Genomic DNA, 24469 nt, shown 5'->3' with positions numbered 1-24469 from the left:
TCTTGCGGTCTGGGGGTGGGCCCCTCCCTGGGACGGTCTCCCTGGGACGGTCTGACCCTCGGGTTATCCCCCATGTCCCCCCCTTGTATGTGGGGTTCCAAGGGACCACCCCCCATCGACCATCCAAGGCTCCCCCCGCAGGCCATCCTCCACAATATTCCATAAGGGGTTCCTATCTTAGTCGGGTATGGTGCAGGGGCTGTAGCAGGCAATGGGGGCTTGCGCCAATGCCTCTGATCGCGCAATCCTCTGGGGGGGCGGGTTTAATCCTGGTTGGGGTCCCTCTATGCCTGATTAAACGGGGGATCCTGTAGACCGCATGGCGTGCCGAGGATACCGCCATTTTTTTGTAGATCAGCTGTACAAGGCTTGGCAGCCATTTTTTAGTAGTTTCCCATTGAAATGCATTGGGCGGCCATTTTTTTGTGGTCTCCCCATTGAAATGCATTGGGCGGCCATTTTCTCGGTGCCCGAGAACGTTGTACAGCAGTGAGTGGCAAGGCCTTACCTCTGGTATTGACCCAGGTACTTCCTCCTTGTTTTCTGTACACATCAGACCGTCTCTGCTCTCCCGATTATCGGGCGGTAGTGAGTCTATTGGGGTCCCTGTAGATCGCTCCCTAACTCTGCTATATTGCAGCTTAGTATGCTGGGACTTGTAGTACCACTGGTGCAGTGGTGTGGGGCTGTTTTTTTGCAGTGTTCTTAAAGTGACACTTCGCTATTCCTAGGTAAACATGGAGTCCCAGGAGCAGGTATCACCTACTGATCTCCTCTTTGGTGTTGCGGGGACTTCCATTTTGCAACCCTTGTCTGCCTTAATAGCGGTTTTTGAAACCCTGGTGTCAAAAGTTGTTATGGTCCTAAAAAATAGGACTAGTAAATAGCGCCCACTGCCCTCACTTGCCTCTTCTGTATCCTTAGATTTTGAGGTTGACATGGCCCTAACTAACGCGAGTTACCCTGAGTGGTCTGCGTCATCGCACTCTGTTTCGGATGGCGAGGATGATCATCCTCATCGTCGGCCGTGGGGGAAAAAAACTTAAAGTGTCAGTGCGGAAAACTCAAAAAATGGCAGCGTCAGGGACGCAGGTGTTTTTTGGCACCCGCAAAACCCAGAGTCGGTCAAGGTTTCCCCTTGTCTGGAACTTTTTGATGAAATTGTCACTGAACAGTGGGGGGCACCTTAAACACGTTAGTGGTGCAAAAGCTTTTCACGAGACGCTATCCCCCTTGCGAACGCTGTGGTCAAAAAATGGACCGTTCCTCCGCAGGTGGACCACCCAGTCTCCAGACTGAACAAATCCAATATGATTCTGGTGGAAGAGTCTCCGGGCTTCACCACTTCCCTACTGGCGTATAGGGAAATGACACCGGCAGGAACCCTCTGTCCCTCCATTCTTGGCCCTCTCCCACGGGGGTGCGCAATGCGGTGATCAGGGATGCGGCATGTCCCTCGGGACACAGCCCATCCCCGATCGGTGTAAAGAGCCAATAAATAAAATGGCTCTTTACCATGTACCCGGCTGTGTCCAAACATAGCCGGCCACATGCACTGTCCTTGTGCACGCCGCTCGTGCGTGCCCCAAGGCAGAGTGGTGATCGGGGATGGAGAGTGTCACTCTGACACAGTCTATCCCTGATAAGGGTAAAGAGCCACAGCTGGTCACAGAATGTCAACAAAACCATGGTAACCAGCTTTTACCATGTCCTCCTCACACATCGATCCTGTATGAGGAGGAGATTGTGTTAACAGCTAGTTACCAATTACAGTGCACACCAAACACACTGATTGCCCCCCCCCCCCCAATAAAGAGGACCTGTCACTAGCCCATCCCAGTACCTGTCACCAGCCCATCAGGTACTCTGATGACAGGCACTCAGGTACTCTGATGTGCTGGTGACAGGTACTCAGGTACTGTGATGGGCTGGTGACAGGTACTCGGGTACTGTGATGGGCTGGTGACAGGTACTCGGGTACTGTGATGGGCTGGTGACAGGTGCTCGGGTACTCTGATGGGCTGGTGGCAGGTACTCGGGTACTTCGAAGACAGGTACTTGGGTACACCGATGACTGATACTCCTGTACTCTGAGTACCTATTATCAGAGTACCCAAGTACCTTTCATAGGAGTACACGAGTACCTCTCTGTATCCCATCAGAGTACCCGGGTACCTGTCTCCAGCCCAGAGTAGCCGAGGTACCTGTCTCCAGCCCAGAATACCCGAGTACCTGTCTTCAGCCCAGAATACCCAGGTACCTGTCTTCAGCCCAGAGTACTCGAGTACCTGTCTCCAGCCTAGAGTACCTGAGTACCTGTCTTCAGCCCAGAGTACCCGAGTACCTGTCTCCAGCCCACCAGAGTACCCAAGTACCTCTCTCTGCAGCCCATTAGAGCAACTGAGTACATGTCATCAGCATACCCAAGTACCTGTCACCAGCCCATCAGAGTACCCGAGTACCTGTTAGAGTACCCGAGTACCTATCACCAGCCCATCAGAGTACCCAGGGTACCTGTCAGAGTACCTATCTGCAGCCCATCGGGGTATCTGAGTACCTATCTACAGCCCAATAGAGTACCCGAGTACCTGTCTCCTGCCCATCAAAGTACCCGAATACCTCTCTGCAGCCCATCATAGTACCCGAGTACCTCTCTGTAGCCCATCAGAGAACCCGAGTACCTATTTGCAACCCAGAGTACACGAGTACCTAGCTGCAGACCATCAGAGTACCCGAGTACCTGTCTCCAGCCCAGAGTACCCGAGTACCTGTCTTCAGCCCAGAGTGCCCGAGTACCTATCTGCAGCCCATCAGAGTACCCGAGTACCTTTCTAAAGCCGATGAGTGTACCTCAGTACCTATCTGCAGCCCATGCCTCATAGATTGTGTGTTGGGGTTTTTTGCTTTCCAAAATGGGGTAATTTTCTGGGTAATTTGATTGTCCTGGTGCTCCAGGACCTTCAAAAGTGTGATAGGGCGTTAGGAAATTATATGTGTAATTTATGCTCCTAGAACACCTGACGGTGCTCCTTGCATGTTGGGCCTCTGTATGGAGCCAGGCTGTGTAAAAGTCTCACACATGTGGTATCGCCATACTAATTATTTCATAATTTTCCCAAGAATTGTGTGGAAAAATTACAACTTCAAAAAACTTACCATGCCTATTATTAAATACCCTGGAATGTCTACTTTCCAAAAAGGGGTAATTTGAGGGGTATTATTAATATACTGTCCTTATATTTCAGGATCTCAAGAAATGAGATAGGCCGTCGGTACATCAGATGTGATTAGGTGTGATCAATTTTCAATGATTGTGCCAATAGCTTGTAGACTCTATAACTTTCACACAAACTAAATAATATCCACTAATTTTGTTTTTTTTTTTACCAAAGATATGTAGCAGTATAAATTTTGGCCCAAACTTAGGAGAAAAAAACTACTTATTTGCAAAATTTTATAATAGAAACTAAAACAAAATGTTTTTTTTCAACATTTTCGTTTTTTCTTCCACTTATATCGCAAAAAAAAAAAAAACCCAGTGGTGATTAAATGCTGCTAAAATAAAGCTTTATTTGTGTGAAAAAAAAATGATAAAAAATTTGATTGGGTACAGCGTTGCATGACTGAGTAATTATTATTCAAAGGTGTGAGAGCGCTGAAAGCTGAAAATTGGTCTGGGCAGGAAGGGGGTGTAATTGCCCTGTATGGAAGTGGTTAAAGACCCTGATGACAGAAGGATGAGACTTTGTCCCGCCACTTACATGTGATAGTGGGCTCAATACTTAGACCGGTCTTTACGATCGCTCTGGTGTCCCAGACCATTACGGAATGGGCAAAGCTCTTGAAGAGTGATTTGGAAGCGTGACAGCTTCCCCTTGACTTTGCCGAACTGGTGGACGAAATGGTCCATGGTTAAAAATTTATATGTGATGCGGCCCACCTTGCGGCTAGAGTATCCATGGTAGGGGTAACCATGAGACGCATATTGTGGCTAAAAAGCTGGTCTGCGGATCAGGCTTACAAAGAGGCTCTGTCATACCTGCCCTTTTTAGGGGATCACTTAATTGACTCTCTTTGGATGAACTTTCAAGGGTCTTACTGGTGGGAAGAGTACTCTTCTTCATCAATCTGTCAGGGCAAGACACCTCGTCACAACGGAGTCCTTTTTCAGCATACAAGTGGCCCTTTCGTGCCTCCGGAATGCAGTAGAAGGCTCTAAGACATTTAGATAATCTGGGGGTTCCTAGAAGACGTGGTTGGGTAAGCCGAGAGCAGGCCCCTCCAGTTCTGCAGTTAAGCGCTTTTCTGCATTAAGGGGCGCCCTCACCTGTAACTGGGGTGGGGGGACGTCCTTGTTTCTCTCCGTAAGCATGGACCTTCTTGATTTAAGACAAATGGGTCCACGAACTGATTCAGGTCTCCGCCATCGGACAGTTTCTTTCCACCCAATCTACGCCTATCTCCAGACCGGTTAAGAGATGTACAAGAGGTGGTACAAGATTTGCTGTTGCAGGGGTGATTGGGCCGGTTCCCTCTTGGGAAAGGCTTTCAAGGGTTTTACTCAAACCTGTTCACTGTGCCTAGGACAGAAGGCAAGTGCGTCCTATATTGGACCTTAAGGCTCTGGGCTGCTTTGTGTGGGTACAGAAGTTTAGAATGGAGTCAATTTGCACGTTAATGGTGTCCCTACACCAAGGAGACCTTTTGGCCTCTAACGAGTGGGCGAGGAGCATTTTGTGGCATTACCCTTTGGTCTTGCCTACGCTCCCAGGGTTTTTACCAAAGTGTTGGCTCCGATATTGACATTACTGCAACAGCGAGAGATTGCAGTGCTGGGGTACTTGGATGATCTCCTCTTAAGGGCAGACTCTCATTCGGCCCTGCTGGCCAACTTAACATCACTGTATGGACTCTGCAAGAGTTCCGTTGGAACATAAATTTCCAGAAATCTGCTCTAGTCCACTCCTCCAAACTGGATTATCTGGGACTGACTGAACTCGGCTTCAGTGAGAGTGTTTCCTCCTATGCATAAACTGCAAAAATTGCAGAGGGCAATTGGCCTGCTGTTATCCAGCAAACTGTCCTTTCTACGGACTTCCTTGTGAGAGCTTGGCCTGATGTTATCTACCTTCAAGTCGGTTCCATTCGCACAGGTCCACGCGAGACCTCTGAGAAGAGACATTCTTGTCAAGTAGAACAAGGATCCAAAATCTTTGCACAATCTGATCCTGCTGAGCCAAAACACGAGAAGTGTTCTGCTGTGGTGGCTCCGCTCCCTGGCTCTTCATCATGGCAAGTCATTCCTTCCCCTGTATTGGACTGTGGTTAGCAGGGATGCCAGCCTGTCTGGTTGGGGGGGAGTACTTGGAAAGATGTATGTCCAGGTAACCTGGACTCTCAAGGAGTTCAGACTACTGATCAATATTCTGGAACTTTGAGCAATAAAGCTTTGCTTGGTTCACTGGACAAATCACCTTTGAGGGTGTCCGTTTCGGACTCAATCAGCCAATGCCACTGCCATGACTTCAATCATCAAGGGGGCACCAAGAGTTTCCTGGCAGCTCGAGAGGTGACGAGATCCAAATATGGGCAGAAAACTTTGTTCCAGCCCTATCCGCCATGCATATCCTCGGAGTGGAGAATTGGCAGGCGGATTAACTGACTTGTCAGGTGTTGGATCAGGGAGAATGGTCCCTTCACCCGAAGGTGTTTCACCTGCTGTGTGTCCTTTGGGGGACTCCTGATGTGGATTTACTGGCCTCTCGGCTCAACAGGAAGGGCCAGAGGTTTGTAGCCCGTTCTCGGGATCCTCTGGCCGACGCCACAGACATACTAGTGGCTCCTTAGGGACAGTATCGGCTGATCTGTGGGTTTCCTCCACTAAAACTACTGCCGAGGCTTCTGCGCAGGATAAAGGTGGAAGGGACTCCAGTAATTCTGGTGGCTACAGACTGGTCTCGCTGGTCTTGGTACACCGATCTGGTGAGATTGGTCACTGATGCTCCTTGGAGACTTCCACTCAGGGAGGATCTGCTGTCTCAAGGGCCAACCTTCCATCCTGCTATGCAGACGCTGGCCTTAACGGCGTGCTTGTTGAAATCCAAGTATTGACAGGTAAGGGGTCTTTCTGACTCTGTGATTCCCACACTGTTGAAGGCCAGAAAATCTACCTCTCTCTCTCTCTCTGAAGATTTATCATCATACATGAAAATTGTATGCTGCATGGTGGGAATCCATTAAGGTGCACCCGTGCTTATTTTCAGTGGATCGGATATTGACTTTCCTCCAAAGAGGGGTTGAGCAGCGGTTGGCCTTGGGTACTATCAAAGGCTAGGTGTTGAATCTAGTGGTATTTTTTTCAAAGCCATTTAGCCACGTATTCTTTGATTTGCACTTTTACCCAGGGTAAAAGATCACATGCACTCCCCGAGAATAAAAAAAACCTTTCTAGCAATACATACCAAACTGAGCATGTGCAGCCTGACTCCATAGGCCCTGTGTTATCAGGAAATTATCAGGGGACAGTGGAAGGAAGGGAGGATCTGTGCATACAGGATCAAACAGCCTCTTCTCTTTCGTTCTTTGAGGGACACAGCTCATGCTCTTCATTATTATGTGGTTATAATGCCCCCTACAGGAGTAGGACACTATGCAGAAAAAAATCTGGCTAGGGGGTATACTTCCTCTCTCTGCTATAGGTACTCAGTTTTTTTCTGCCTGGTCAGTAGTAAGGACCTAGTTCCTTGCTGGGATCTCTGGTCCTGGCAATTTTTTCTTTCTAGATTAGAAATTTTTCTCCTGTTTTTTTCCTGTGAGATCTGCAATCAATTGCCGGACTGGGCGACGGGCTGGATAATCTTGATCCAGTGGTCACCATAGTCTTGCCAGCAAGCGCGTGCAGACCTCAGCTCTACGCTAGGTCTACTGCGACATAGCCCCACCGGATGGGGGCTGGCCTGCGAGTTAAACATCTTGTGAGGCCGCATACGACTGGGTCCCGGCCCGAGCCGCAGCGTTCCTCCTGGCCGACAGCCCCCCACTTCGGCAGAGAGGAAGTTCTGTCTGGAGCGGTGCCCGCCTGGGTTCCTGGTTTGGCGTGTAGCTGTCCCCCCTCTCCCCCTGGAGGGTTTTGGAGTGGTTGTAGGCTCTCCTTGGGACAGTCAGACCCCCGGGTTCCCCTCCTTTCTGTCGGATCCCTTTCATCTGGCCCCCCATCCTACCCCCCCTCCACTTACGCTGGGGCTGTGTGGGTGGTCTGGTCCACCTCCTTGGGTGGGGGCAGGGCGCTATGCTGGCAATGGGGGCTGGGGGGGTGTGCCACCTGTGACCAGACGATCTGCTGTGAAGGGGGGCGGGGTTTGTACCTGGTGGGGGCTCCTGTCTGGGCCTGTCCTTGAGGCCTAAGGATCCCTTCTGGGTCCCTGGGAGCCTTGTGATGCCTCACCGGGCCACCATTTTGCTTTAGCCTGTGTGTTTCTATGCACGGTGGCCATGTTTGTGTAGTCCGTCGGCCAATTTGTGGTGGTTTACCATTGAAAATAGCAGCGGCCATGACAGTGGAGCCCTGTGGGTGATGATTCTAGCAGTGGAACCCCCTCCTCATCCCCTGGTGCTGACTCCTGGATCTTTTTACTTCCTGATCTCTGCGCCTGGAGTGCAGATTATCCTGGTGGCTGAAGGTGCCAGTTTCTGTTGGGTGGAGAGTCTGGTTGGGTTCTCCCCCTCTCTGCTGAGGATCACTTGGTGCTTTGTGCCTGGCGAACGGGTGGTGCTGACAGCTCAGTAGGGGTTGTCCCTTTGCAGTGTTTTACACTTTTTGTGGAGTCTTTGGAGCAAATTTACTCACCTGATCCCCTCTCTGAGGCTGCTGGGCGATGAGCAACAAGCGCCCCCCCCGCCTTCCCCTGTTTCATCCCTGCTGGGTCTGCGACCACGCACCCGGAATCCTCAACTAGTGAGGATGATTCCTCCACATCTGCAACCATATGCATCTTTAATAAAAGCTATCAGTATTACGCTATGGGTCTGCCCCTTTTATGTTTCCTTATAACATGTGAATGAGCGGAGCTGCCAAGGGATAGCTGATCCAGGAAGTGCACATTTTCTTGGAGCGTTTTTCTGATTGGGGCTTTCCTGTTGTGCCATTTTAAAGTGGAAATCCGACCTAGGATTGATTTCTGTGAGAGGAGATATATGCTTGATCCAAGTGGTTTAAAGGTGAGAGGACAATTTAGAAGGTGGTGGCTGTCAGTGCACTAAGAGCACCAACTGTCTTATTTAGGACCCCTTTCCTCACCCTTACCTCACGGGCATTGCATGGACTTACCTTCCATCATTTCATCATGTTTCTACAATTTATCTGTATTTGATCACTAGCGCTGCACTATTATTTATCAAGTTCTGTATACAGGTGTTGTAGTTTGAGTGTTCAGCAGCTATAAATTATTGGAATTGTTTGTGTTTCCGTGCGCTGATATTTCCTTTATTTGCTTTCAAGGGGGATCGCCTGTTTTGGGCTACCCTGGATGACATCATTAAAGGTCTCACAGGGGGATAAAGTACTTTTCTTCCACAGGCTACTAAGGGCAAGAAACCTCGTCGTAGACGTGGGTCCTCCTTCTCCGCTCATAAGAAGTTTTTGTTTTCCTCAGGGTCGACTGACAAAGGCTCTAAGCCTTTTAGGGCCTTCTCTGGAGGATCCAAAAGAACCTGGCCTGGCAAGCCAAGAGTGGGCTTCTCCAGACTTGCAGGCATAGCTCCTTCAGCGTGAAGGGTGCACCCTCATCCATATCGGGGGTGGGGGGATGTCTCTGTTGGTTTCCGGACCCGTGGACTTCCCTGGTACAAGACAAGTGGGTCCACAAAGTAATTTGGTCCGGCTACAAGATCAAGTTTTACTCTTGTCCCCCGGCAAGGTTCTTTCCTTCCAACTTGCGCCTTTCCCAGAACTGCTTACAGGGTCTGTAAAGGGCGATACAAGACCTGTTAATTCAAGGGGTGATTATCCTGGTTCCGACTTCGGAATGTTTTTTGGGTTTTTACTCAAACCGGTTTACAGTTCCCTGGGGAGAAGGCAAGGTGCGTCCAATCCTGGACCTTAAGGCGCTGAACTGCTTTGTGCGGGTTTAGAAGTTCAGGATGGAGTCTATTCGCACGTTGGTGGCATCCCTACATCAGAGGGATTTTCTTGTCTCTATCGACATCAGGTAGTATACCTTTACATTCCAATATGTGCCGGTCACCAGCGCTTCCTCCACCTTGCTGTGGGAGAGGAGCATTTTCAGTTTGTGACGTTACCATTTGGTCTCGCCTCTTCTCCTCGGGTCTTCACAAAAGTGTTAGCCCTGGTGTTAACATTGTTACACCAACGGGGGATGGCGGTACTGGGCTACTTGGACGATCTCCTTCTGCGAGCAGAGTCTCCTACTGCTCTGGTGGAAATCCTGGAAATCACCAGACAAACTCTAAGGGAGTTTGGCAGGATTCTGAATTTTCAGAAGTCTGCTCTGGTTCTGTCCACAAAGCTGGACTATTTGGGTCTGACTCTGGACTCGGCTTTAGCCAGAGTGCTCCTTCCTCTGGACAAACTCCAGAAATTGCCTTTTGTCTTCTGCTGTCCAGCAGATGGTCATCCCTCCAGACTTGCATGTGGGTGCTGGGCCTGATGGTATCTACCTTTTGAGGCGCTTCCGTTTCCACAGTTCCATATGAGGTCCCAGCAAAGGGAGATTCTGGCCAAATGGAACAAGACTCTGCAGTCTCTGGACAATAAAATCCGCCTGAGCTGGGGAACGAAGTAGTCCCTGATATGGTGGCTTCGCTCTAGGGCGCTTTAGCTGGGCAAATCTGTCCTCCCCTCACCATGAGGCAGAAGGGATTCCAGTCATCTTAGTGGCTACGGACTGGTCTCGCTGGGCTTGGTACGCCGATCTGGTGCAGCTGGTCTCTGATATTCCTTGGATGCTCCTTCTCAGGGAGAATCTGCTGTCCCAAGGACCAATCTCCCATCCTGCTTTACAGTCGCTGGCTTTGACGGCTTGGCTTTTGAATGCCAGGTGCTGATGGATAGATCTTTAGGTTTAGAGTTGGTGATTCCAACGCTCTTAAAAGCTAGGAAATCTACTTCTCGGAAGATCTACCAATGTACGTGGAAGACGTACATTGCGTGGTGTAAGTCTCTTGAGGTTAATCCTTTCTCCTCGGTGACTCAGATCTTGACCTTCCTTCAATGGGGGATTTAACAGAAATTGGCCTTGAGTACCATCGAAGGGCTAGGTGTCGGCTTTGACGGTCTTATTCCAACAACCCTTCGCTACACACTTCCTGGTGCGTACCTTTCTTTAGGGGGTCCGACATTTGGTTCCTCCAGTGCAGTCTATGTTGCTGCCTTGGGACCTCAATTTGGTGCTCTCGGTCCTCCGGAAGCCTCCCTGTGAGAATCTTCGGGAGATTCCCTTGCTGACGCTGTCTCAGAAGGTGGCTTTTTTGGTGGCTATCACCTCTGCGTGTCGGAACTGGTGGCGTTATCCTGTCATTCACCTTACTTGGTGATTCACAGAGATAAGGTGGTACTTTGCCCCTGTCCGTCATTCCTCCCTGTGTCCAAGGCCAAAACATCCCAAGGAAATTGCCTTGCATGCCTTGGATGTGGTCCAGGCAATTAGGGTGTACCTGGCAGCTACGGAGTCTTTTAGAAATTCAGACTCACTAATTGAGCTCACAGATGGGCCTCAGAAAGGGTTGTCCGCCTACTCTGCAACCATTTCCATATGAATCAGACAGACTGTTATTCAGGGGTCAGGTTCCTCCTTTCCCTCTCAAGGCGCACTCTACTTGGGCACTTAGTGCCTTCTGAGCCGTCCGTCATCAGGTGTCAGTAATGGAGATTTGCAAGGTGGCCACCTGGTCATCGGTGCACACTTTCACAAAGTTCTATAAAGTGGATGTGTTGGCATCTGCAGATGCTTTGCAATTGAAAAGACAAGAACTCACTACTCAAGGTGGTGTGATTGCCTGATGACTCACATCGGTGCATGCCCCGGCTCGCCTCCGTGAAAACTTGATAAAAGAAAAGGAATTGGCAGCACTCCAGGTTGATTAAGCACACATTGTGTGAAACGCGTCTACCTTGTCATGATTGTCATATTTGGATGTCAATAAATCTGGATTTTGACTCAACCTGGAGTGCTGCCAATTCCTTTTCTTTTATCTGCAGATGCTTCTTTTGGCCGCAAGGTTTTGCAGGCTTCGGTTTAGAGAACCTGATCCTCTTTGAGGGTGTATTGTTTTTTTCAGGTGGGCTACAGTTGTTTTTGGTTGAGCTCCTGTTGCCTGGTTGGCTACTGTTTAGTCTTGGGAATTTTTGTGATTTTCCCACCCCTCATGTTTAACACAACTTTGGGACATCCCAATGGTCATGACGATCAGGAGCTGTGTCCGTCAATGAACGAAAAAGAAAATGGTATTTTTGACTTACCGTAAAATCCATTTCTCTGATGTTCAATGACGGACAAAGCACCCACCCCTCTGTGGAGTTGTAATCCTTCTGACACGGCTTGTAACTAAACTGAGTACTTGTAGCAGAGAGAGGGAGCATACCCCCTGGGACTGCCCATAGAAGTAGCCAGATTCTTTTTCTGCCTAGATTCCTACTCCTGTAGGGGGCAGTATAACCTAATGGTCATGAATATCAGGAACTGTGTCTGTCAATGAACATCAGAGAAATGGATTTTGCGATAAGTCAAAAATCCCTTTTTTTATAAAATTCGGAGGATTTAACTTCTTTGGTTTCACAGTGAGTATAACCAGCACACTTTACTGCATATATAGACTGATTTTACTGTTGTAGGTTTAACAACACATCTTCCCATGCATGGCCTTAATTCCTATTAACATTTAAAGGGACATTTAAAGTGCCAAATTCTGAGTATATTGCACTATAATATACATTTTCGCTTAATGCTTTCTGGAATTTGCTGTGCCAGCCAATTGATTTACATTGTTCATTCTGGCTAAAAAAAAAAAAAAAACATCAGTTGAGTGTTAGGGAAACTGGTGGGGTATGGCAAAAAAAACCTTGTTCATTGGATATTTTTGTCAATATTTAGACCATAGAAAACAAGAAACACACCTCTGAATGAAGCAAAGTTTCTTTCATCCACCATGTTATAACTTTTTTTTAAAACTTACAAAAAAAAAAACGAAACCCCACGCGCAGCACATCATATGGTCTGACACCGTGATATAATTAAAAAACATGTTTTGCTGTTTAAAATAATAGATTACTTTAACAGTCTATTCTTCTGCTGCATTTACTAATGCATGGGTGGCACTTTTTATCATTGTTACTGCTTGGGTAATTTTTGAAAGCTTAAATACCATAAATTTCTACTTTACGTTTATGAAAATGGTTATATATTAATCACGATGAGAGTCTGAATATAGTTTTGCTTTCAGGGAAGACATTTATAACTGCATAGTAGTATGCAAGCATTTAATTATAAAATACAAATACAAAGGGCTTACCCTTATCATTACACTTCATCTGTTGCTAACTAATCACACAGTGATTCACATGCGCTCATTAAAGGGGGTTTTCTATCTGAGTAGCAATACTGATGTTTGTGCTTAAACTATAGGTCATAGTACATTTTTATTAAAGGCAATATAATGGTTTAGTAGTATTTTTTTTCTACAACTTTTGTAAAACAAAAGAAAATGCATTTAATCAAGTTTAAAGCATTTGTAAATATACATTTTTTTTCCTTTAAAGTGGTGTTCCAGCTGGGGAAAAAAAATTAAAAGTCAGCAGCTGCAAATCTATAGAGACACTTACCTGTCCAGGGAGCCCACAATGTCGGCCACCCAGCTGATTTTCTGACCGGCTGCCGGGTGCTGCCACCACCATTCATTGTAAGGGAAACCAGCAGTGAAGCCTTTCGTTTCACAGCCGCCCCCCCTACTGTGCATGTGCGAAGCACGCTGCACTTTCTTATTGGCGCGGAGGAAGGAGGAGGGGGGCTGAACTTCCAAGGGGCGGCGCCGTTTCCCAGGAGCGAGGAAGGGTACCTGTCAAAAACATGTACCCGAGTAGATCAGCGGAAGTTCCACTTTTGGGTGGAACTCCGCTTTAAAACATGTTACAGTATATTTACCTTGCCAAAGGCTCCCGCTGCTGTTCGAGCCTCTAGTGAGATCAGGAGAAAAGAGCTGCAGCATAGAGGCACAGTGCTGGATTGATACAGGACTCAGCTAAGTGCTAAAAGGGGGTCTGGAGAGCCGCTTTTGAACGTTTTTTGTTTGCCCTAATACAGAAATGCATTAAGGTAGATAAAAAACTTTTACCTTTTGATCCACTTTAAAGGGCCAGCCCAACATAACCTTGTATTTTAGTTATAAGGGGAGTCTTGCAGACTTGATTACCTCCTACCTTGTTGCAATTTCAACATCATGACCTCCTTGCCATCCCTTTCAGCTCTGTTCCTACCCACTTTGGAGTCTAACTTCTGCTCCAAAAAAGGTGATTCTGCGCTTCATTTATACTCTATAACAGGGATCCTCAAACTAAGGCCCTCCAGCTGTTGGAGAACTACACATCCCATAAGGAATTGTAGTTCCCGAACACCTGGAGGGCCATAGTTTGAAGACCCCTGCTCTATAAGATAAAGTCCAACAGGCTCTTGTGTTTGTCACAGTTACTTTAACACCTTAACACTTATATCTGGTTTTAGTGATTTGTCTTAGTGACCATGATGGCCATCCCCTAACATCACTTTTGGACACAGTGGTATTGTTGGGGCTAGCAGATTTAAAAAGTTCACATTGAGGGATGCATGCATCTGACGCGCCCAGAAGTTTGTTAGCTGTTAAAGCGCAACTAAAATGTCCTATCCTTACAACCAATAAAGAGCCATCTTAAACCTGGTACACACTCTACATTTTTTTTCTTTTGGTTCAACACAGCGAGCTAAACTGAAAAAAAACTGAGGAGCTCGCTTTACAAACTATACAATGTTAGTACAGCGATCTCCTCGCTGAGGACAGGGGGACTGCCTCACCACCACAACACACCAGTCAGCCTCAAATATATTTTCAATGTGCGTTTAATACATTTCCTACAGCTTTTTTTCAGTACTAAAGATAACATGGATCTAGGTATAAATAGATGCCACTGTATGCCATGCAAAGTCAAATAATTGCATAGTCCTTGTGTTGTGATAAAATGAAAAGCAGGTGCGCTAAACTTATTGGTATAAATGAATACCAAAACTGGTGATAATACAAAAAGGAAAAGGTGAGTCACTAAATAGTGACTGTCCCCTAGTGAAAATCACAACAACAAATCAATAGGTCATATTGTGAAAAATCACAATGTAAATGTCTACCTGTTCACTAATGTGAATCTGTGACCCGAATAATGCCAAGTGAGTGAATATACAATTGGCAATGGTTATCGCAACAGATAAATAGATGTATATACAAAAAAGATAATAGGGTAGACAATAAGTGAATAAAAATGGTGATAAACAAAGTCCAAAATAGTCTGTGCTAAAACTGAACATAACTTCACTTTGACTTCACAAAAATGAATTGTGCAGATATCCCATCACCACTTGTGGACTGGCTTCCCTTACCGAAGTGAATTTGTGTTAGGGCGTGATACTATACAAATCCAAGTGCTCAGGTGAAGGGAGGAATCAAATGGAATTCTTCTCTCCTCTCCAAGAGGGGAAGGAGAAGCCTCTTACCAGAAAGACAGATGTATACGCTTGTAGGTAATCATCCACTGTAGATACCCTCCTTTATTCCTGTTGAGTAGCTGGATAGGACCCTCAAGTTGTTTGTGTGTGCATATAAAATGAATATATGAGCACATCTGTCTAATCTCCAGTAGGTGGCAGTATACTAGGTGGTCAGTGGTGTTACAGCAGACCCCTCCAGGTGGATGTAATGTCGGATATCAGGATCCAGGAATTATACCAGGAAGCACACCAGGAAGAAACAGCCAATGAACATTTAGGGAGCATCTGGTGTCAGAAAAGGTTCTCCCATCAAAACTTTAATGTATCCTGTTGTATGCCGGTATTTTTTGCTTCAAACTGTGCGCATGGGGCAGAGGGAGAAGAGTTCCCTTTAAGTTTCTGGTTTGCCGTCTCCTGGAGGTGCTTCCTCTTCTCTGGTAAGAAGGGAATGGGATTTCAAACATATTTGGCTGGCTTTACTCCCTGTTGAGGATAAAATAATCCTCCTTTGGTCAGTTACATACACGGCAAAAGGCCCAACCCAGGAGTTGGGTGGGTGTAAAAACAAAATAGCCCTATCTGCTAACATTTTTATTGGAACTCATTTCACTAACTTTCTAAGTTCTGAGTGGGAGTGTTCTCCTGCTGTGGTTACATGATCTTTTATAGTGTTATATTAGGAGACAAATTGTAGGAAACAATGGAAAATGGCGTTTCTTTTGGAGTACTGTATGGTAACAGTATACAGAAGGCCCCTCTATACAAAAAAGACATGTTTTAAAGCCCATTCGTACTTAGGTGTTGCGGTGTGTTAATGCATTTGTGTTAAGGTAGCCCATTCTACATAAATACACTGCCAGTGCACCCCAATGGATAATAAAAAGTGACCCTTTATTGGCAACACCGCACACTACCTTGGTATTTTTGTTGTTATGTTTGTCGCTATACTGCATGCACTGGGGTGATATTTTATACACTACTACAGGTAGTTATAAAGCACTGACAATTTGCAGAACTCTTTACATCTCTTTTGTACATTCAGCACAATCTCTGCCCTCAAGAAACTTACACAAGGTACACAAGGTGAAACTTGCACACACTGGAAACAATTGTACAGGGTGCACATTTGGTCTTTCTCTGAGGAAAAAAATCCCCGGGGGGGGGGGGGGGCGCAAGACTCCTGACGGGAACTGGGGTACACCCCAAAACTAGGCGGATTCCTTTCTTCAAGAGGAAGTAAAGTCCCCCCAAAAAAACGAGAAAAAAAGCCCTGTAAAGAGGCATAATGAGCTAGTATGCATCGCATGCTAGCTCATTATGTAGTACTTACCTTAAAACGAAGCCCCCGCCGTGCCACCACCTCAGTGACAGGACGGCGACATGTCCGGCCGTCCTGCTTCCGGGTTCGCGTCCTCCGGACATCTAATTGGCCGGAGGCGCGATTACATCACTCCCGCGCCTGCGCGCGGGAGCCGCCGTTCACGGCACTGAGCTCTGAAGTAACGGTACGGGTGGCCGTTCCTTCAGAGCGCCTGCGCCGATGACGTCATCGGCAGTATGCACTCTAAATATCTCCTAAACGGTGCAAGTTTGGGAGATATTTATAGCACCTATAGGTAAGCCTTAATATAGGCTTACCTATAGGTAAAAGTTTGTGAGGTGGGTTTACAACCTCTTTCAGGGGGCATGCTGAAGCAAGGTGCGCCCAAATACTTGGTGCGGCCCCCTTAAGGGAGCCCCAATGGGAGAAGGAGAACCTGAACATAGGGCCATGTGCCCTTCCCTCCCCCCAAGACTTTCAGGGGGGGGCGCAAGACTCCTGACGGGAACTGGGGTACACCCCAAAACCAGGCGGATTCCTTTCTTCAGGGGGCATGCTGGAGCAAGGTGCGCCCAAATACTTGGTGCGGCCCCCCTTAAGGGAGCCCCAATGGGAGAAGGAGAACCTGAACATAGGGCCATGTGCCCTTCCCTCCCCCCAAGACTTTCAGGGCAAGTCCAAGGACCTACGCCCTACTAGTCAGGAGTGAGTAAAGTGCCAATGTGCTGTTAGAAAGCAAACAAACATAAAAAAAGGGGATAGGGATAAAGGATAAGTGCTTTGTGCCAACATGCAATACAATGGGCTGGCCTTTCGGCCGGTATAATAATTCCCCTGGTGCTGGTGAAAAGGCCCAACGTAGGAGGTGGGTGTGAAAACAAAATTGCAATGGGTGATTAGTGCTAAAATATGCATTATCACTGTACTAATGAAGAGTGGGAAGGGGGTTAAACATTGATGGCGATCAAAGGATTCAATGTGTTTAATTGTTTACTATGGGGTACATTTATTAAGGGATGTTCTGGATTTTATTCCCTTTGCAGGAATTAAAATCCAGCACATCCCTTCTGACAGGACAGAGCTCTGCCTTGTTTTACATAGGCAGAGTTTTGTTCTGTTGTTCTCCTAACGATCAGTGGGTGTCGGCAAGCATCCATTGGCCGGCACCCGACGATCTGCTTCTGCTGTGACTAATCACAGCAGAAGCCGCGTCCCCCCTAACCAAAAGTGTCTGATCCACGTGCTAGGCACGTGATCCCCTGCAGGAGATCCGTCGTATAACCTTGTTATGCGGTCAGCAACTGGCTATACTTATTTCTCATGACTGGCCTTCAATCTGCCACTACATCTGTAGACAAAGCCAACGCAGATCCAGTGGCACTCTACCCTGAGACAAAAATTGGTTTTCCTAATTTTGAACAGTCTTGAGTTTTACTGCGGGAAAATGGACATGTGAAAAGGCCCTAAATACAAAAATGTCCCTTACAGATCTTTTTCACATAGCTGTTTTTAGCTCTGTTTTAGAAATTATTATCCGGCTAGGTCTAAAGTGACTGTACTGAAATACTCGGGCTTCCATTGTTGACCTTTTTTTTCTGGGATAGTTACCTGGCTGGCTGTTGGTGAAATCACTAACCTGGACTAAGAAAGTATTGTTGCCAGGGGTCAGCTTGCATTTTCAAATAGAGAGATCGGCAATGGTAGCCACCACCCCAGTACTTCTCTAAAATGGGTTTTGCTCATCTTTATTACTAGAATAATCTCTTCTAAAAGCTTTCATTATATTTTATTCATTTATTTTTAGTTTATATTTTGGTTTAATATAGCCCTTTTCTTCCAGGACCTCCCAGCACCTCTTACAGATGAATTACCTAAATTAGATGATTGTAAAGTTGGACCCGAGGCTCCTGGATCTACGGAGGACAGTATGAAGATTGCCTGGCGTTACCAGAATTTGCCAAAAGTGGAGGTGATGTTTTAGCTTGTTTTATTTGTATGAAAAATGAAAACTAATGTCACCACATCTAAGGACTGTCAAGCTGCCATGTATTTTATTTTTGTTTTATATAGGTTATATATGTTTAATAATAAAGATGTTTGCCATTGGTCAACAGGACCAATATATGAGGGTAAATCTCCTCCGTGGGGACACAGGTCATATATATGTGTCAGGTCACCTGTGGCCAGGTGACAACTGCACCCTGTTGGAGGCAGGGGTGCAGCTCAAGGTAGTGAACCCGATAGCAGACTGCTGCGGATGGACCGGAACGTGAGCCCAAGATTCCCCAGGGCGCAGAGTATAAGACCCAGCAGGTGTTCACCAGAGCCTCTAGTGGTGAGGATGGACTTGGCTGCAGCTGGGCCCAGGTCGCGGCCCTTGGGGTCCCCCGGGTCACGCTCCGTAGGGAGAGAAGGGAAGCAGCCACTCAGGACACACGGAATGGTGATGGGTAAGCCGAGGTCGGGGTAACAGGCAGACGAGGGTAACCAAGGGACAGGCCAAAGGTCAGGGTAACAGGCAAACAGGAATAGTCAGAGACAAGCCAAAGTCGGTACACAGAAGGGTAGATCAAGCACACGGCAAACAGGAAACAAACACTGTTGAACAGCAAAGCAGACCTGCAGTGCACTGGTTAATATAGACTTCCTGTGAGGACCTGGGTGGGGCAGGAACAGGAAGGAGAGGTGATAAAAGGGAACCAGAAGTGAAGTCTGCCCTCTAATACAGACATGAAGGAACAGGTAAGCTGCAAAACACTATTTCAAGTCCATGACAATATGTGTATTTTAATGGCATATTTATCCATTTGCTTTGTAATTATCTTTAACATATTCCATTGCAATCATTAGTGCATATATGGCTTACGGGATCAGATGTATGATTGGCAGACAGAAGTTACAGAATCCGTGCGTTATTTTCTCCAGGGTTGAACTCTTGACCAGAAACCTTAAATTACTATTTGAGAAGATGGTAGTGCTGCTAAAAGGTAAAGTTGGGATTGACAAGAGGCAGTGAGAGGTCAGCTCCGGGCAATGAAGATGGGGACAAACCTGTGGTATGGTTAGTTGATATGCACTCAGGTGAGGTGATACAGAGTTCATTCTCTACGTACATTAAGCTTCAGGTAACGTTTGGATTTGTATGCGGTGACAGCAGGGAGGCTGCTGGTAACTTGAAACTGTTTGGTGTAGGAAAGGTCAATCTAGTTTGCATGGAGGTTAAAACATGAGTTCCTTGGTAACAAGGAGGATAATTAAAGGAATTTCACAGTCCTACTGCATACTTTTAAACATTTTAATGTGTAGCTGACTCAGTATTTTCACAAACTAAACTTGGAAATTAACCTGTTAGGTTATCAGGTCAGTAAGGAATGACAAAATGCAAGTTTTCAAAGCTTGTAGCTCAGGCTTTTACTTCCAGCTGACTAATAACTAAGCTCTGGCCCTTGCTAGTCAACAGCCCAAAATGGAAAACTTCACTGTCCATGGAGACAACAAAGGGAACTACTGAAAAAAGGGGCATGGTTTTGGGTGGGTAGGGCTTAGCGCTGACTTACTTGAGATGAACTGTATGTACAGTTTGGGTCTAGGATTTGTGGGGTCATCAGACATACATAAAACTACTCAAGGATTAGTAGACATATCTCCACACACAAGGTTCCTGTATTTTGACACTATTGTCAGCAAGAATATAAGGCACTATGTATAATGTGGGTCTGGGATCTGTGGGGTCATCAGACTCACCAAAACTAGATGAGGCTTAACAGACATACTTGAAGGCACCACAAAGTAACCTGACTAGTTAATTTTAAAGTAAACTTGTACTTTCCTCATGTTACTGAACTGTTATGGTGGCAAAGCCCTTACTGTTTTTTTTTTGTTTGTTTTTTGCATATTTGTCACACTTAAATGATTTGGATCATTAAACTCAGTTTATTATTACTCAAAGATAATCAGAGTAAATAAAAAAAAAATGCAGTTTTTAAATGATAATTTCATTTATCAAGGAAAAAAAGCTGTCCAAACCTGCCTGGCCCTACGTGAAAAAGTAATTGCCCCAAAAACCTAACTGGTTGTGCCTTTGTGGCAACAACTGCGATCAAGCCTTTGCAACAACTGGAAATGAGTCTTTCACATTGCTGTGGAGGAATTTTAGCTCGCTCTTTTTTGCAGAATTGTTTTAATTCAGCCACATTGGAGGGTTTTCTAGCATGAACGGCCTGTTTAAGGTCATGCCACAGCATCTCAATCGGATTTAAGTCCAGACTTTGACTAGGCCTCTCCAAAATCTTAATTTTTTTTTCTGTTAATCCGCTCAAAGGTGGACATGGTGGTGTGTTTCGGATCATTGTCCTGCTGCATAACCCGAGTGCACTTGAGGTTGGGGTCAGGAACTGATGGGTAGACATTCTTCACAATTTTCAGGTAGAGCGCAGAATTCATGGTTTCGTCAAATATGGCAAGTCGTCCATGTCCTGAAGTTGCAAAGCAACCTCAGCCATTACACTTCTACCACTATGTTTGACTGTTGCTATGATGTTTTTTTTTATGGAATGCTGTTAGTTTTATGCCAGATGTAACGGGATGCAGACCTTCCAAAAGGTTCTTATCAGTCTACAGAATATTTTCCCAAAAGTCTTGGGGATAATCAAGATGTTTTTTGGCAAATGTGAGATGAGCCTTTGTGTTCTTTTTGGTCAGCAGTTGCTTTCACCTTTGAACTCTCCCATGGATGCCATATTTGCCCAGTCTCTTTCTTATTGTTTAATCATGAACACTGACCTTAACTGAGGCAAATGAGGCCTGCAGTTCTTTAGATGTTCTGGGTTCTTTTATCATCTCCTCGACGAGTCGTTACTGTGCTCTTGAAGTTATTTTGGTAGGCGGGCCACTCCTGGGAAGGTTCACCACCGTTCCAAGTGTTCTTCATTTTTGGATAATGGCTCTCACCGTGGTTCGCTGGTGTCCCTAGAAATGGCTTTGTGACCCTTTCCAGACTAAAACATGGCAATTACTTTGTTTCTCATCTGTTCTTGAATTTCTTTAGATCGCAGGATTATGTGTTGCTTTTTGATATCTATTGGCGTGCTTCACTTTGTCAGACAGCTTTTACTGTATTTAAGCGATTTCTTGATTCAACAGGTCTGGCAGTAATCAGGCTTGGGTGTGGCAAGTTAAATTTAACCCTGCTTTCCAAAAAGTTTAGTTAATCACAGTTCATTTATGGTTTAGCAATGGGGGGGGGGGGGGGGAGCAATTACTTTTTTACATATGGCCAGGCAGGTTTGAACAGTTTTTTTTTCCCTTTATAAATGAAATCATCATTTAAAAGCTGAATTTTGTATTTTCTTGGGTTATCTTTGTGTACTATTAAAATTTGCTAAATCATTTAGGTGTGACAAAATGATAAAAAAAAAGAAAAAATAACCAGGGAGGGGGCAAATACTTTTTCACAGGACTGTAGGTACAAAAGTGTCTTCACACGTTTTGATATTGTTCCCCTGAAACCTCTTAAACCCAAGGTGCTCATTTTCGGACAGTCAAGCTCTGGCACATCCCCTCTTGCACCTTACTATTGCTCAGTGAGCAGCTAGTCACATTGAAGGAACAATAATACAGCGCAGGAGGAAAGTTCCATAAGTGAATTCTAAGCGCTAAAGTGACTGTTTATATAAAAGGACTACTGGGATGCTTGGGAATATGTCTAATCCTTTGTGCTTATGTTCCACCTTTCCTGTCAAGGTAACAGATTAAGTTTAATGTAAGAACACATTAATGTAAGGTTGGTTTTCTATAAGAAGAAGTAACTAGATTGGTAGTGTTACAGCCACTTAGATACTGCCTTTTATGTTTCTATTGTATAATAGAGAAGTTATGGTTGTAATATGGGTTGACTCTAATTGCAGTTGAAATACTGTACATATATAGAAAATATTTTACCTCTTGTTTACTGGACCCCTCCGGCGCTCTGTATTCCTCCTCTCTTCTGAGTGCCCCCACAACAAGCTATGTGCTGGGCTGTGTGCGTTCATAGACACATACAGTACGGCTCGACCATGCTCCACCCCCTCCCTCCTCACATGGTTTGAAAAACAATGTAGCCAGGGAATCCAATGTAGCCAGTGAACCCAGGAAGAGAGGAGAGCAGGGCTACCCGCAGGGACAGCGATGCATCGTGAGAGGTGTCAGGTAAGTGTTTAGGGAGGGAAAGAGTACAAGTAGCAGTGTTTTTTTACCCTATTGCAGGAAATCCATTAAAGGGTAACTCCACTTTCGTGGGGGGAAAAAAAAGCAAATAAAAATAATATTATAGCATAAACAATTGCGACAAAAGTCATATTTTAATAGAATGTTATTAAAAATTACCTTTCCTTTTCCATATGCAGCTCAGTAATTTTTTGTAAAATGCAATTCAATATGCCAACCTGGAGGTGTTTTGTACACAGAATGTGTACAGAACACCCTCCATAAACATAATTTCCTGCTGGTGTGATTGGCTCACTGATTTTCCAAGAAGTTTACACTAAGATACAAAACAGATTTCAGGCATCCCCTGCAACAAAAATTTAATTTTTGATGAAATACTCCCAATAGGAAATCACATCTAAAGGAATTCAGACCCTTCAGTTTTCCTTACAGTCTGAATTCACTCCCATTAGAGTCAATCAGCACATGGACACAAACACACAGGGATTTCTTCAGAATAACAAAAGGTAGAAATCGAAGACTAATGCCCCTTTCACACGGCTCCGTTCCGTCGAAGGAGCTGTTCTGCTCAGCCTGCTGAGCAGGTGGATGACAGCTCCCTCTCTGCTCTGTGTGCGGAGATGGAGGTGTCAGATCCCCGCTGTCCTCTATGGGGGAATCGGATGAGAACGGACCGCCTGTCTGTTCTCATCCGATCCACCAGACGGATGGAAAATAGGGTTTCCATCCGTTTGGATTTGACGGACAGGATCGGATCAGATGTCAGCGGACATGTCTTCGCTGACATCCGTTTGCCCCATAGAGATGCATGGAGCATCCGTTCAGATCCACGTGAAAAACTGACAGGCGGATCTGAACGGTCCGCATGTGTGAAAGGAGCCTAAGTTTGTTAAAAATCCTTGCAATGTACATAGATCACCCAGAGGGGAATGTTTTTTTCTTAGCAAAAGTGGAGTTACTCTTTAAGGTAAAAAAACACCTAGACTTTAGAACCACTTTAGAACAAACACCCCAACCCCCATCCGGATTTTTGATTGGACAATGAAGGAACAGCAGCCCACTGCCATCATGTTCCCTGTCATTACATGGATACTGTAGATCAGCCTGATTGGTTTCTAGTAGACACTCCCTCTCCGAATCTCAGTACGGCTGTACTGGGATCACAGGATGCTGAGATCAAAACTAATTTGAGTACATACATTAGTACAAACATATTTTGGCAAATCATCTTTCAAGACATCACAAATGGGCACCACTTCCAAAAAACACTTAAAAAAAAAAATAATAATTTTGCTTACCTTCGTAATTTGGGTGGTGAAGCAGAGTTCTTTTTTTCTCCTTTATTCCTTTTTGGACGACCTTTCTGACCAGTCAGGGTGTGGTCTGGATCCCCCCCTCCCTCAGGAACATGATCCTGGGGATCCTGGTACTTCCTCCCCCTTAGGAGTCTCAAGTTCCTTGGTTAATCTCATGCTAAGCATTGCGAATTCTGCGCTGGGCATACTTTCTGTAATTCAGTTATTTTTCGTATTATATAAAAATGAATACAGTGCTAGAATTAGCTTTTAAAGCCCTTGATCTTTTAAATGAATCTCCAGTCATATTTATAACACCATGCCCTGGAAGATGTCAGGTTTGGCAAAACGCGGAGGATGGAGCCTGCTGTTATATCATCATGCTACTGGGAAGTTTATGTGCAGCCATTTTGCCTACTGGCTGGAATTGATGTATTGAATGCCAAACTATTCAGTTTTAAATGTCAGTGACTTTCTTTTTACTATTACAATTGGTTTTATTGATACACACCATGTGGCACTTTTTCTTTGCAAATGCATGCATATGATCCCGCGATTGAGAGTGTTTAGAGGTACTTTATATGATGAGTGACACAGTCCTGATATCCAGAGGATCCAGGCCTAACGACCCTAATAGCCCTTAGGGCAGATGCGCTGTTTGACCTTCCCGTCATAGGGAGGTCATGGCTATCTGGTAAGCCTCCCTGGATGCATGTTGGTGGAGGAGTTTGTGCCATCTTCTTTCAAAGCACTGTTTTCAGCTAATAACCACCATGGGGGATATCATCCATTTCTTGGACCACCTTGCACTTTTTTCTTTTCAATTTGAATTTTATTTTCACATTGGACTTATGAACCTGTTTAGCACTATAATATTATTTATGACGTTTTTTCATTTATGTTGG

General features: G+C 45.6%; 1 protein-coding gene across 1 annotated transcript in view; it reads left to right on the top strand.

The window, feature by feature from the left end:
- ELP4 (elongator acetyltransferase complex subunit 4) overlaps window positions 1-24469 on the top strand; it is a gene marked incomplete at its 5' end in the record, with an annotated part of 557453 nt that overhangs the window by 163092 nt on the left and 369892 nt on the right. Inside the window, one exon of the mRNA XM_082270757.1 lies at window positions 17903-18031. Coding sequence (XP_082126883.1) covers window positions 17903-18031 — 129 coding nt within the window. The remainder of the gene's footprint in view (window positions 1-17902; window positions 18032-24469) is intronic.

Source organism: Pelophylax lessonae (genome assembly GCF_965119305.1).
Source record: "Pelophylax lessonae genome assembly, chromosome: 10".
Lineage (NCBI taxonomy): Eukaryota > Metazoa > Chordata > Amphibia > Anura > Ranidae > Pelophylax > Pelophylax lessonae.
Note: the sequence above shows the minus strand (reverse complement) of the source record. Positions and strands in the feature narration are given on the sequence as shown.